The 14,882-nt window shown below is 48.8% G+C and overlaps 1 protein-coding gene across 1 annotated transcript; it reads right to left on the minus strand.

Annotated features, from left to right (window-relative positions):
• Positions 1-5,368: 5,368 nt before the first annotated feature.
• On the minus strand, positions 5,369-14,488 carry spsb3a (splA/ryanodine receptor domain and SOCS box containing 3a). The gene is made up of 6 exons (XM_061225240.1): positions 14,353-14,488; positions 11,483-11,660; positions 9,589-9,776; positions 8,653-8,755; positions 7,687-7,812; positions 5,369-6,617 (listed from the first exon to the last, which is right to left on the minus strand). Exons 1-6 carry the CDS (start codon positions 14,476-14,478, stop codon positions 6,274-6,276), a joined length of 1,065 nt encoding a protein of 354 aa, XP_061081224.1. The 5' UTR covers positions 14,479-14,488; the 3' UTR covers positions 5,369-6,273.
• Positions 14,489-14,882: the final 394 nt, after the last annotated feature.

A 14,882-nucleotide genomic window follows, 5' to 3' on the forward strand; every position in this document is an offset into this window, starting at 1 on the left:
ACAGCATTAAGGAGAGAGAACATGTAATGGGGCATAGGGCATGGCAAGCCAAGTAAGACCTCTACAGCTGAAGAATTCTCATCATAATGAAGAAAAATCCCCAAACATGTGTCCAACTGATCAGAAACACCCTTCAGGAGGCAGGCATGGATGTGTCAGAGACTACTGTCCACAGAAGCCCACAGTCATGTCTCAGTGGGTCACAGACTTCAACCAGTCATGCATACAGAAAATATGCAGTAAACATGACTGTAATTTACATCACATAACTATGTCCCAAACATTATGGTGCCCTGAAATGGGGGATTATGTATAAAAAGTGCTGTCATGTCTACATGGTGAAACCAGAATGCATAAAAATACCCTTTAATAAAATATGAGAACTTGCACTTTGAATCGTTTGTTTATGAATATAAAATTGTGGTGTACTGAGCTAAATTAATGTTTTTGTCCCAAGCATTACGGAGGGCATTGCATATTACAATTCTTATGAACATATAAACACAACAACAGCAACAAAAATATCAATGAATAACTATATATTGTTGTTTGTAACAATATTAGCATGGTGGATATGCATAGGTATTAAAGGAGACTGGGCTTGGGACTGGGGCAGTTGGAATAGCCAGGGCAGGAGGGAAGGTGAAGGCTGGGTCTCCTGAAGTACTGATATTGTTCCGATTTTGCCAAGGACTTCACAGACCTCTTCGGAAGTACATCTGCAGCCTACCTGGGAGAAAATATACACGCCTCCACATGCTGATCACCTGGAGATATCAAAGTAACATTAGTTATGAAATGTATGAAAGTAACCAAGAGACCTGTACTAATTATACTGTGTGCCTAATTATACTGTAATGCCTGGCATTACAGTCATTATTGTACTAAACAAAGAAAAAACAGAACAATAAGTATATGTATTTACTGTACATTCATATAATTTAAGGTAACATGGGTGTAAATATTGTATAATATAATAATTGTGGAAACTGCTCTATTATTTAAGTACTTAGCTGGGCAACTACATAATATGGGCAAGTTAACAACAACAACAACAACAATAATAATATATTAATGGAAAATAAAGGAACATATACCAAGATGTCTGAATGACAGTAAGTTAGGCCTATGTCAATAAACAATTGGCAATGAAATAAGAGCAACAATAATACATTTTATGTATAAACCTTCACGAATCAAACGTGTATACGAATTGTCAATACTATTAATGACGGTGATATTTTAAAACCGTAATGTGATAGCATGCTAATGTAGCTGGCTACGACGTTGAGAAACAGACATGCAGAGACATTATCCCGTTTACCTGTAATTTTCCCACATAAAAAAACCAACAATTGGAACATTCAAAATAACAATAATACATCGGGAATACCTCAACAACATAAATATCATTCGAGGACCCGTTAATAGTGAAATAATTATCTAGATAGACTTACCAAAAAGAGCCCATGGAAATGATTCGCGCCAGGCGATTTTGAATAGTTAAGGAATCCGGGCTGTAAGGACGTCATTCGTTTATCTCGGAACAGCGCCGCGATATCAACGTGCGGCCAAGAATATATCGCATCCGAAGTGATAAGAACTTCCGTTGAAAATGAATGGGAAAAGTTAAGGAAAGTTAAGCTTAACTATCCCGCGGCTGAGCTGGTTGGTGCCTTGCATGGCAGCCAATTGCTGTGAGTGTGTGTGTTAGTGTGTGTGTGTTAGTGTGTGAGTTGGCGTGTGAGTATGAATGGGTGAATGAGAAGCATCAATTGTACAGCGCTTTGGATAAAGGTGCTATATAAATACCAACCATTTACCATTCGTAAGGTTGGTCTGGACCACACTTAGCTATAGCCTAAGGCCGCAAGCTCTCAGTTATCTCAACCTGTTACGCAATATGTACACTAATAATTCTACAGTTGTAGTTGCCTAATAATATTACTACAATACCACATTAATGGGACTGTTTTCATGCAAATAAGTGCTCATTACGAAGGATGCATGTTGCACTTTATTGAACATGTTGCCTAATTGCCCTTTAAATGATATTTATAAACTGTAGCTTTCCCACTCCCTCTGTGGGCTGGAGCGAACCATAGTTCTTTGTTTTGTATGGCACTCCAGTCCTAAAACTAGAAAATAATTTCCACGCCACGTTCTCTAATATCTCCATTTCGTTGGCTGTGAAGCTGTGGGACCGCTTCTTAGTTTGTTTGTTTTTCGCCATAGCTTATGTTGTTTTCGTGTTGCTGCATTTTGCTTGGTGCTCTTTTATTGAAAATGTCAGCTAATCAGCGAAAATGGTGAATTACACCAGTAATGTGATGGTGTTTCTGGCAAATCAACCCTGATTGCAAAGTCATTTAAGGCACCATGACAAATATATTAAAATAATGTAAACATGACATGCCAAAGAAGGTGTATTGCTAGGTGGCCTAGCGGACCAGGTGTGAAGCCACAATCTGATATCACAAACCGGATATATAATTTTCACCAAATGGACGAAACTGCTGTCTGTTCTGGCCCCATGCTGGTGGAATGACCTTCCTGTGAATGTCAGAACAGCGGAGTCTTTGACCATTTTCAGATGCAGACTGAAGACTCATCTCTTCGGGTTGCACCTTCCCCTCCCAACCTCACTGCCATTATTAGCCTTGTATATGTCATAGATTATAATAGCACGTATGTATAGTTATTGTAGTAATCGGGGTATTCTAGCTGCCAGCCATGGTAAGCTCATTGGTAAGTTGATGTACTCTTCAAGGGTTCAATTTGTATCTGTGATCATGCTGGGACTTGGAAGTGTACTTTCCTCTCGGGTCCTGAACATACTTTTGGGATTTGGGATTTGTACTTCCACTTTACGTCACTTTGGATAAGAGCGTCTGCAAATGCCTTTAATGTGGTGTGATGTGAGTGATGTGGTGTGATGTGAGTGATGTGGTGTGATGTGAGTGATGTGGTGTGATGTGGTGTGATTTGAGTGATGTGGTGTGATGTGAGTGATGTGATTGATGAGTGATGTGGTGTGATTTGAGTGATGTGGTGTGATTTGAGTGATGTGGTGTGATGAGAGATGTGATGTGGTGTGATGTGAGTGATGTGATTGATGTGAGTGATGTGATTGATGTGAGTGATGTGGTGTGATTTGAGTGATGTGGTGTGATGTGAGTGATGTGAGTGATGTGATTGATGTGAGAGATGTGATGTGGTGTGATGTGAGTGATGTGATTGATGTGAGTGATGTGGTGTGATTTGAGTGATGTGGAGTGATGTGAGTGATGTGATTGATGTGAGTGATGTGGTGTGATGTGAGTGATGTGATTGATGTGAGTGATGTGGTGTGATTTGAGTGATGTGGAGTGATGTGATTGATGTGAGTGATGTGGTGTGATGTGAGTGATGTGATTGATGTGAGTGATGTGGTGTGATGTGAGTGATGTGGTGTGATGTGAGAGATGTGATGTGGTGTGATGTGAGAGATGTGATGTGGTGTGATGTGAGTGATGTGGTGTGATGAGTGATGTGATTGATGTGAGTGATGTGGTGTGATGTGAGTGATGTGAGTGATGTGGTGTGATGTGAGTGATGTGAGTGATGTGATTGATGTGAGAGATGTGATGTGGTGTGGTGTGATGTGAGTGATGTGATTGATGTGAGTGATGTGATTGATGTGAGTGATGTGGTGTGAGTGATGTGATGTTCCTCCTCACCATTGCCTCCTGGCCCCACCCGCCGTCTGAGCCGCCACCTCAGGACCGTCGCTTAATTGAAGCAAATTTAATTAATGTGGACAATTACTCATTGGCCATGTTGGTCATTAAAACCCATACCTTGAGGCGGCCAGAGGAGGATGGGCTCTCCCCTTGAGTCTTCTTCCGATCTGCATGACGTGTTTTATGTATGACAATTATGTATGACAATTGTGCTGTCCAAATACATTTTGATTTGATTATTTATTGGAACAGTGTGTTATGCACTCTTGCGGTATGTTCTCATGACCTGTTCAGATGTTGCGTAATGTTTTCAATGTTTCCTTTGTCTGACTGTTCATGTTGAATCATATGCATGTATGTACCTTAATTTTTTTTTTTTTAATAGAATAAATTGTCATCACATGAATGTTAGAAATTGTACATATGATGTAATGAATATTGATTACAGTGAGAATATTATCAATATAGAAAATTGGTTTAACATGATTACCAAAATGATATCAGATCTTAGCTTAGCCTACACAATAAAAAAAAATCTTTGCAGGTTCCTGCATGCTGTTCACATGTCAGTACAAACTACATTATGTATCAAAATGCTGGATTTGGAAAGCATAAACGTACAGAAGTATCTAAGCTAATTCTCCAAGTATTTAAAAACGGGGTAATTTGAGCAGCGTTCGTGACGTCACACTCTAGCCAGTTCCTATGATGGATGACGTGAACATTAATCCAACACTGTCATATCAGTCATACAGTTCGCCTTACAGTACACTATATGATAAAATACACCCCGTTAGAAAACGAAATAATAGTTTTCCCAATTTCCCCAATTGTTTTTTTTTCCGTATTAATGCATTGTTGCGGTTGTATCAAAGTGAACTACAATTCGGCACCATTTTCGTATTTAGCGACATAGGACGTATTACAGGGAATTGTAGTTCTATAGCGAATACGTTCGCTATAATTGTCCAGTAATGGCTCGATAATATATTTTTAGCAGTAGGTGTACGAATGACTAGGTGTACAGGTGCTCTTAATAAAGTGCTCAGTGAGTGTAGCTCTTATCTAGAAGCCTTCATACAAACATATTAAACCACCAAGGGAGCATCACCAAATTAAACTAAATTCCACGATCCCTCTTAGTGCATCCATCCATCCATCCATTATCTGAACCCGCTTATCCTGATCAGGGTCGCAGGGGGGCTGGAGCCTATCCCAGCATACATTGGGCGAAAGGCAGGAATACACCCTGGACGGGTCGCCAGTCCATCACAGGGCACACACACCATTCACTCACACACTCATACCTACGGGCAATTTAGACTCTCCAATCAGCCTAACATGCATGTCTTTGGACTGTGGGAGGAAACCGGAGTACCCGGAGGAAACCCACGCAGACACGGGGAGAACATGCAAACTCCGCACAGAGAGGCCCCGGCCGACGGGGATTCGAACCCAGGACCTCCTTGCTGTGAGGCGGCAGTGCTACCCACTGCACCATCTGTGCCGCCCATCCTCTTAGTGCAGTGTTTACAAAATTGTTCTTGAACGTCAGTTAGGGAGCTTCCTCATTTACGGGAGGCGCTCTTTAATGACCCAGTTACAACACGATCAAGGAACGAGAAATACTGATGAAGACGGTTCAATTCGTATAATTAATTCCGTTTATTACCCTCACTGCTGTGACTGCGGACAGGGAGTAGGGTCTGGGAGTTTGGCATCAGAATTGTGTCAGACACGGTTAAGCAAACGCGGAATATCTCCACAATGCACCCCAAAGAGAGTTCTTTAAAGAGAGTTCGGCATACCCTTGTGGCAAATGTAATGTTAAAACGTCCTCATACTGTGCAATCTGCATATAAAGTTGTGCCATGTACAGTTCCTGGGACGGGGACAGGGCGTGCGACGTCCCAGCAGTGAGGTCGGTCCTCAGTCGTGACCTCAGCCAAGCCCGTTCTGACACTGGACAGACCGCCGTGAGCCGCAGGAAGTGACTTCCGCTCAAAACACTGCAAAAAGACCACCGTAACGAACATTTTCATCTAGAAATAAGACGTCGGATGCGAGCAATGTGGGTTAAGGGCCTTGCTCGAGGGCCAAACAGCTGCGCGGATCTTATCGTGGCTACCAACCAACCTTCTCGGTCCTAGTGATGTACTCTAGCCACCCGGCTACGCACTGACCCATTCGCTTGATTTTAGCTATTAGCTTGTTAAGCCAACGTCCGCTTGGCAAGAGAAATCCTCTTATTCCACTGGCAAATCCTGAAAGGAGTCTTACCGCATCGGCAACGTTTTCATCTTATTTGTCAAACAAAGTTATACGACTTTAAAGTCTCAGTGTAAGAATAAAATGTTTGTTATTTTGGGGTTTTTGCAGTGGAAAAGTGGGGGGTGGCACCAAAATATCGATGCAAAAAGTTTATTTTTCCAAAATTCAGAGGCCAGCAGGGTCGGTTTTGGCCAGAAGTCCGTTGCGAGTTAACCGTCCGCGGGCTCCGAGGGAGGGCCGGGAGGGCCGGGAGGGGGTGTGCGACGCGCGCGTCCGTCGGCTAAGTCCAGCGACAGCGCTTCCTCTGCCAGGCCTCGGGGTCGGACAGGCCGCCCTCGGAGTCGCTCCCGGAGGACGCGGCGGGCCCCGAGGGGGGCCGCGGGCGGCTCAGGCTCAGCACCCAGCCCAGCTTGTGCCGCAGCAGCTGGCGCAGCCCCGGGGGCAGGGGCAGGGCCCCCAGCGTGTCCGCGCAGCCGGGCAGCAGCTCGCGCAGCCGCGCGCAGCACAGGTACTGCAGGGAGGTGGGCGCGAAGCAGGAGCGGATCACCTTCATGCTGCTCTTGGCCGCCGTGGAGCACGCCATGGGGTACAGCCGCTTGTTGTGCAGCTCCGTTGTGGCGACCCCTGGTGGAGAGGAGGGAGAAAGGCGGGCGCGTGAGACGCTCATTAAATTATTCTTTTTTTTATTTTTTTTTAATGATTTTTGTTCGGTCAGTGTTAATATTACTCACTTACTTTCTGTGGTAAAGTTAGTTTTATATTGAGATATTCAGACTTTAGGTAAGAGAAGCCATCTGGCAATCGGAGGGTTGCCGGTTCAATCCCCTGCCCAGGCTGTGTCGAAGCGTCCCTGAGCAAGACACCTAACCCCTAAATGCTCCAGACGAGTTGGTCGGTGCCTTGCATGGCAGCCAATTGCCGTGAGTGTGTGTATGAATGGGTGAATGAGAAGCATCAATTGTACAGCGCTTTGGATAAAGGTGCTATATAAATGGCAACCATTTTCTGTAGTGTGATTTGGGTGTTTCTTTGTGAAACCGAAATTCCAAAATATCCCAATATGAAGCTAACTTTAGCGCAGTTCCTTGGACCACCATCTGTGTCGTTCACCCTAGTAAAAGCCTAACATCATGCCATATTTTCTTTGCATCCTCTACGGTTTGCTTTATTAAGAATGTTTTTTGTAGCCTATATGATGTCCCTCCAAATCTTCGTCCTCTTCATCTATCGGTGTTGCATTCCTGTGCTGTAGGCTAACACGGTGTGAAGCTATATCTCCCGTACCTCCTTGACTTATATTTCCTGACCTGAAGTTATTTCTCCTTATGGTTCCCTCGCTACTTGCACCTCCACAGCCATTTCTTAGCACTTTGTAATCTGGAGGTGTAAGCATCCCATATTGTTCTTGACCCTTTTCACAGGCATTTACTACCACAGAATTGAAAATGAGAGAGTTAAACTTATTTTACCGTGTGAATAGAAATGGTTTTTGTAAATCGGTCGTTAATGAGTCGGCATCTGCGAACGCAAAAGAGCGAATCCAGCAAACGTTTTTGCGCTGGGACTGTTCTAAATCTGACCCTGAGAGAACAAAATGGAGTTGACCCCAGCACTGAAGTTCATGAGAGTCTAACTCCGCGGGAACAGTCCTGCCACAGTGTGCCCTGTCCTGCCCCCCCCCCCGCCATCTCACCGATGCACTTGCGATTCTTGAAAAAGGTGAGGGTCCCGTGCCACGTGTCCAGGTGCACCCCAATGATGGAGCCTTGGCCAAAACGCGATGAGAAGTTCACCTTGTCCCCTCTGTGATGGAGCAGGCCTGCATGTTCACACACACACACACACACATAAAACTATGCTAAATGTATATCAATAATAGCCAGGTGTGTGGAGGCAGGGGAGAGTATCTTCATTCCTGGAAGGCCAGTGTGTTTGCAGAGGTTTGCGTCCACTCATAGTTAACAAATTAGTTCTGTACACCAACAACGGCACACTCCTAGATTAGACCACAGTAAACATCTAGTACAGGGAAAGAAGCAGATCAGCCATGATTCATGGTTTCAGCTAAATGAGGGATCACATAAAGGATCAGGCTACTTAAATCTTTTAAAGTAGAAATTACAACCCTGTGAGTTATAGGGATTGAACTGTGTATGAGACTCCCAGCTGTTATAAGCACTGACCTGCGCATGACACCCAGCTGTTATGAACACTGACCTGCGCATGATACCCAGCTGTTATAAGCACTGACCTGCGCATGACACCCAGCTGTTATGAACACTGACCTGCGCATGACACCCAGCTGTTATACACACTGACCTGCGCATGATACCCAGCGGTTATGAACACTGACCTGCGCATGATACCCAGCTGTTATAAGCACTGACCTGTGCATGATACCCAGCTGTTATAAGCACTGACCTGCGCATGATACCCAGCTGTTATAAGCACTGACCTGCGCATGATACCCAGCGGTTATGAACACTGACCTGCGCATGACACCCAGCGGTTATGAACACTGACCTGCGCATGATACCCAGCTGTTATAAGCACTGACCTGCGCATGATACCCAGCGGTTATGAACACTGACCTGCGCATGATACCCAGCGGTTATGAACACTGACCTGCGCATGACACCCAGTGGTTATACACACTGACCTGTGTATGAGAGCCCCCAGCTGTCCTCATCCTTCCCCAGAAGACTACAGAAGGTGTGTCTGTACTTGTCCAGGTTCACATCTGAGGTCCCAATGCCCACCATCTACAAACACAGCCAACAAACTCCCCAAAGTTAACAAGCACCAAGGGCTTGTTAACAAAAAAATTGTTTTGACATTGTTGCTGATTGACTGTTTCATCAAGACCCAATAGATAAGGTTTACAGCTGATTTGCAAGTAAACCGACAAACTTCAGAGGATGAATGTGCAATGCTTCCCAGAAAAAACCTTGTTATCTATTGGGTCTTCATTAAAACTGCCAATCAATCAGCAAGGTCATTGAGCTTCCATGTGATGCGTTTTTGTCAAGCTCACATAATGAAGTGGATGACTGTATACACACAATAAATAGGACTGCCACCAATTTTCTTCCCCGGAAGCATTTCATGTGGCCTCAATAGTTTGAATGTTTACTGCGGCATCAGGCATTAAAGAAAAAAAAAAGCACAAAAGAAACCAGATAGGCTGCACATGCTTCATCGCCCAGCTCAACAAGCCCCCATAATTAAGAGCGGCGTCAAAACGGAGTCTGCTTCTAAAACGTGCTTGAAAATCATTCTTCAAAATTAAGATCATCCCATAAAGCAGTGTTTCTCAATTCCAGTGCTCAGCACCCACTTGCCAGAAGGTTTTTCTTATAACCACAAAGTCACATGCCGGATTTATCTAATCAAGGGCCTGTTTTGGTGGTTTGCTCAGTCATAGTTCCAACAAAAACCGAGGACTGGAGTTGCGAAACACTGCAACAGAATGTGGAAATCAGCCGGCATTTCGCTGGTGCGTCAAAGGTTAGGCTGTACGAAGAGTACTGGGGAAACATCGTCACGGCCACGTGGGGTAAGGCCCTTCCCACCCAGCGCCGGTACCGGTACCAACCATGTCGGTGCCGTAGACGGGGGAAGTCATCTTGATCTCCCAGAAGTGCTGGCCGTGTGCGAGCTCCCGGGACCCGCGGACCGCGGCCGTGCCGCAGCTGTACTCCGAGTGGAAGCTGACCTTGCGGTTGTCACAGCTCAGCAGGGAGGCGGTGGACTTGCTGCCGTCGTCCCACACCCAGTCGAAATCTGCCGAGGCCGGAGAGCACGTCAGGGGAGAGAACGACAGGGGAGAGAACGTCGGGGGAGAGAACGACAGGGGAGAGCACGTCAGGGGAGAGAACGACAGGGGAGAGAACGTCGGGGGAGAGCACGTCGGGGGAGAGAACGTCGGGGGAGAGAACGACGGGGGAGAGAACGACGGGGGAGAGCACGTCGGGGGAGAGAACGTCAGGGGAGAGAACGACGGGGGAGAGAACGACGGGGGAGAGCACGTCGGGGGAGAGAACGTCGGGGGAGAGAACGTCAGAGGAGAGCACGTCGGGGGAGTGAACGTCGGGGGAGAGAACGTCAGGGGAGAGAACGACAGGGGAGAGAACGTCGGGGGAGTGAACGTCGGGGGAGTGAACGTCGGGGGAGAGAACGTCGGGGGAGAGAACGACAGGGGAGAGAACGTCAGGGGAGAGAATGTCGGGGGAGAGAACGTCGGGGGAGAGAACGTCAGGGGAGAGAATGTCGGGGGAGAGAACGTCGGGGGAGAGAACGTCGGGGGAGTGAACGTCGGGGGAGTGAACGTCGGGGGAGTGAACGACGGGGGAGAGCACGTCGGGGGAGAGAACGTCAGGGGAGAGAACGTCGGGGGAGAGAACGTCGGGCGAGAGAACGTCGGGGGAGAGGACGTCGGGGGAGAGAACGTCGGGGGAGGGAACGTCGGGGGAGTGAACGTCGGGGGAGAGAACGTCGGGGGAGAGAACGACAGGAGAGAGAACGTCGGGGGAGTGAACGTCGGGGGAGAGAACGTCGGGGGAGAGAACGTCGGGGGAGGGAACGTCGGGGGAGGGAACGTCGGGGGAGGGAACGTCGGGGGAGTGAACATCGGGGGAGTGAAAGTCAGGGGGAGTGAACGTCGGGGGAGTGAAAGTCAGGGGGAGTGAACGTCGGGGGAGAGAACGTCGGGGGAGAGGACGTCGGGGGAGTGAAAGTCAGGGGGAGTGAACGTCGGGGGAGTCACCCGGGAGAGGAGACATGGAGCAGCAGGCGGGACCAGCCGCTCCGATCTCCCCGGATTACCAGATTTGCATATCTATCCACACTTCCTCTCAAAAGTTTGGAATCACAGAAAAATAGTCATGTTTTTGAAAGGAACTGAAAATCTTAATCGCCAAAGGTAGGGTCAATGCGGTCCTTTTGGCACTAGCAAGACCTTGGTATACGTATGTATGTCGCTTTGGATAAAAGAATCTGCTAAAGAAAATGCAATGTAATTTAATTTAATACAACAACAAACAGTGTGTGGTACAATTTCTATTATTTTGGCTCTGTACTCTGGCACACTGGATTTGAAATGAAACAATGAATATTCAGTGAAAGTGCAACCTGTCACCTTTCATTTGAGGTTATCCATATTCGCTACCCTCAAATGAATATCCATGAAGGAATTACATCCCTTTTTAGACATAGTCCATTTTAGGGAACCAAAAGTAATTGGACAGTTGGCTTCGCAACTGCCTTCTGAATAGTCATTCAATCACTGTTCAATGATGCCAAATCTTGTAAAATGTTGTTTTTTACAGGAAGTGGATGGAAAGAAAAACCGGTGTCAAAGTATAACAATTCTGATTAGTCATCAGCCAAAAAGCGTGACTGGCCACAACATGCAGCCGCGGTGTGACATCCAGCTCCCGGCGGTTTCAGACCCAGCTCCCAAACCGAGCTCGACCTCTGACCCCGCTCACCCTGGTCGTCCTCCCCGCAGCGGCAGTCCCGGACGCGGTGGAAGGCGCGCAGGCGGGGGTTGTAGCCGGACTCAGCCTGGGAGTCGCAGGCGCAGTAGGACTCCCCCGTCACGGGCACGGCACTGGGAGCGGCCGGCAGGAGAGAGGGGAACTCTGGCTCCGAGTCCGAGTCGCTGCACTGGAGACACACGCACACAGCACCTCAGAGTCGCTGCACTAGAGACACACACACACACACACACGCACACAGCACCTCAGAGTCGCTGCACTAGAGACACACACACACACACACACGCACACAGCACCTCAGAGTCGCTGCACTAGAGACACACACACACACACAGCACCTCAGAGTCGCTGCACTGGAGACACACGCACACACACACACACAGCACCTCAGAGTCTCTGCACTGGAGACACACACACACACACAGCACCTCAGAGTCGCTGCACTAGAGACACACACACACACACAGCACCTCAGAGTCGCTGCACTAGAGACACACACACACAGCACCTCAGAGTCGCTGCACTGGAGACACACACACACACACAGCACCTCAGAGTCGCTGCACTAGAGACACACACACACACACAGCACCTCAGAGTCGCTGCACTAGAGACACACACACAGGACCTCAGTGTCGCTGCACTAGAGACACACACACACACACACACACACACACACAGCACCTCAGAGTCGCTGCACTGGAGACACACGCACACAGCACCTCAGAGTCGCTGCACTGGAGACACACACGCACACAGCACCTCAGAGTCGCTGCACTAGAGACACACACACACACACAGCACCTCAGAGTCGCTGCACTAGAGACACACACGCACACAGCACCTCAGGCAGGAGGCCTCTGCACTGGAGACACACACACACAGCACCTCAGAGTCGCTGCACTGGAGACACACACACAGGACCTCAGAGTCGCTGCACTGGAGACACACACACGCACACACACACGCACGCACGCGCACACACAAACAGGACCTCAGGCAGGAGGCCTCTGCACAATCCGCCTCTCAGTTCCTCTTTTCAAAGCAAAACCTTCAGGTCAGCATGACAGCAGCGAGTTAGCGGTAAACAAGTTTGTGAAAAAAAACCCCTCTGGCAATCGGGACACCCAGTTCTCTTTAATGGTCTGAGGAGAGAGAATGTGCCCAGCAGGGGGGGGGGGTTTGAAGTCTGTGTGGGAAAGTTCACTGGCTGAAACATGGGGTTGAGCCACTAACTGTCAATGGGAAACAGACATGAAGACACAGCATGCAAAGTTTGAAGAGATAGAGGCAATTACACTTTTTTTGCTTCTTATAGTGCCACCTATTGGCAGAGAGGTGCCACATCAGAATAAAGTAATAAACCAGTGTACCAAATTTGTTGAAGATCAGACAAAGCGTTCAAGTTTTATAGCTGTTGCTTGTAAATATGGTCATGCCTATATACATTTAATGACTGAAAAACGACAATAATAATCTGAACAAAAACAAAAGGGTTCCAGCACTTTGCCTTAATAACAATAATTGTTGTTAATGTCATCATTGTCATTGCAATTGTTTTTTTTTTTTTTAATAATATTTTTATCCGATTTTTTCCCCTTTTTCTCCCAATTTGGTAGCCAATTGGACCCCGTCTGATTCAATTAGAGCTAGTATTAGATACACCGCCCACACCCCGTCCCTCGGCGGCCAACGGGAGAGCAACACGCCTTCTTCAAGCCGTCTCGCCTCCCAAGCTGTAACCGTGATTCCGAGGCGCCCGAGGTGCTTGTTTGTGCGGCTATCTACTAACCCTGCCAAGTCCCTCCCTCTGGAGCAGCGAGCCAATTATTGCTGCTCCACGTGAGCCGGCCAAACTTGGGTCATTACAATTGTAATTATAATTCTTCAACATGGAATACATTGCGTAAGAAAGGTCCTTTCAGTGTGCCTTTGTAGTCCCAGGTAATGGCACTGAAAGTAGCTCGGCCATCAGGCCTTACAGATATAAGATCCTTCCCTCATATCAAACTCTCCACTGCCTTCAAACATTCATTCATTCATTATCCTAACCCGCTTATCCTGAACAGGGTCGCAGGGGGGCTGGAGCCTATCCCAGCATACATTGGGCGAAAGGCAGGAATACACCCTGGAGAGGTCGTCAGTCTATCACAGGTCACACACACCATTCACTCACACACTCATACCTACGGGCAATTTAGACTCTCCAATCAGCCTAACCTGCATGTCTTTGGACTGTGGGAGGAAACCGGAGTACCCGGAGGAAACCCACGCAAACATATGCCGCCGCCTTCAAACATATTCACTGTTTATCTGAACAAATATTGGGAGTGAGGCTGAACAGCAGAGATCAGTGTGAAGGCAGGGAAAACTGATGATAGAGAGCTGCAGGGGGAACCGGCCGGAGAATAAGACACCAGGCTAGTGTTGTTCTGAGTCTCTTCAAGCCCTGCGTTGAGCCCCCAGACACAGCAACGCATTCTCACTGTGAAACCAACTGCGAGAGGCCAAATCTGGCTTAATCCTCTCAAATAACACCACACACAGATGCACAGTAGATGCAAGGTGGCATCCAGTTATCCTAATATCCCAGTAAAGAGCCTTAATTACACATCCTGCCTCCGGCTGTTTAATTGATGCCACAGGGCAAGTGGTTCTCCAAAGAACAGAAGCAGCTGTTCCTTTCATATCCTACAGGCCTGTTCACACACCCTCACCTGCGCCAGGTATTCTGCCCCACCACACCCCCTCACCTGCGCCAGGTATTCTGCCCCACCACACCCCCTCACCTGCGCCAGGTATTCTGCCCCACCACACCCCCTCACCTGCGCCAGGTATTCTGCCCCACCACACCCCCTCACCTGCAGGCGCTCGTACTGCCACTCCTCGCTCTCCGAGGCCAGGACCAGGGCTCTGGCGTCCGCGTCCCGTCTGATGCCGCTCCAGACGTAGCGCCACGCCCTGCTGTTCCGGCTGCGTCTCGACATGGCAGGGGGCCTGGGGGCGCAGGGGGCCTGGGGGTGCAGGGGGCCTGGGGGGCGCAGGGGGCCTGGGGGCGAAGGGGGCCTGGGGGCGCAGGGGGCCTGGGGGTGCAGGGGGCCTGGGGGGCGCAGGGGGCCTGGGGGCGCAGGGGGCCTGGGGGTGCAGGGGGCCTGGGGGGCGCAGGGGGCCTGGGGGGCGCAGGGGGCCTGGGGGCGCAGGGGGGCGCAGGGGGCCTGGGGGTGCAGGGGGTGCAGGGGGCGCAGGGGGCCTGGGGGCGCAGGGGGGCGCAGGGGGCCTGGGGGTGCAGGGGGCCTGGGGGGCGCAGGGGGCCTGGGGGTGCAGGGACCCGGGGGCGCAGGGGGCCCGGGGCCTGGGGGGCGCAGGGGCGCAGGGGGCCCGGGGGCGCAGG

This window comes from Conger conger, chromosome 16 (assembly GCF_963514075.1).
Source record: "Conger conger chromosome 16, fConCon1.1, whole genome shotgun sequence".
Taxonomy (NCBI): domain Eukaryota; kingdom Metazoa; phylum Chordata; class Actinopteri; order Anguilliformes; family Congridae; genus Conger; species Conger conger.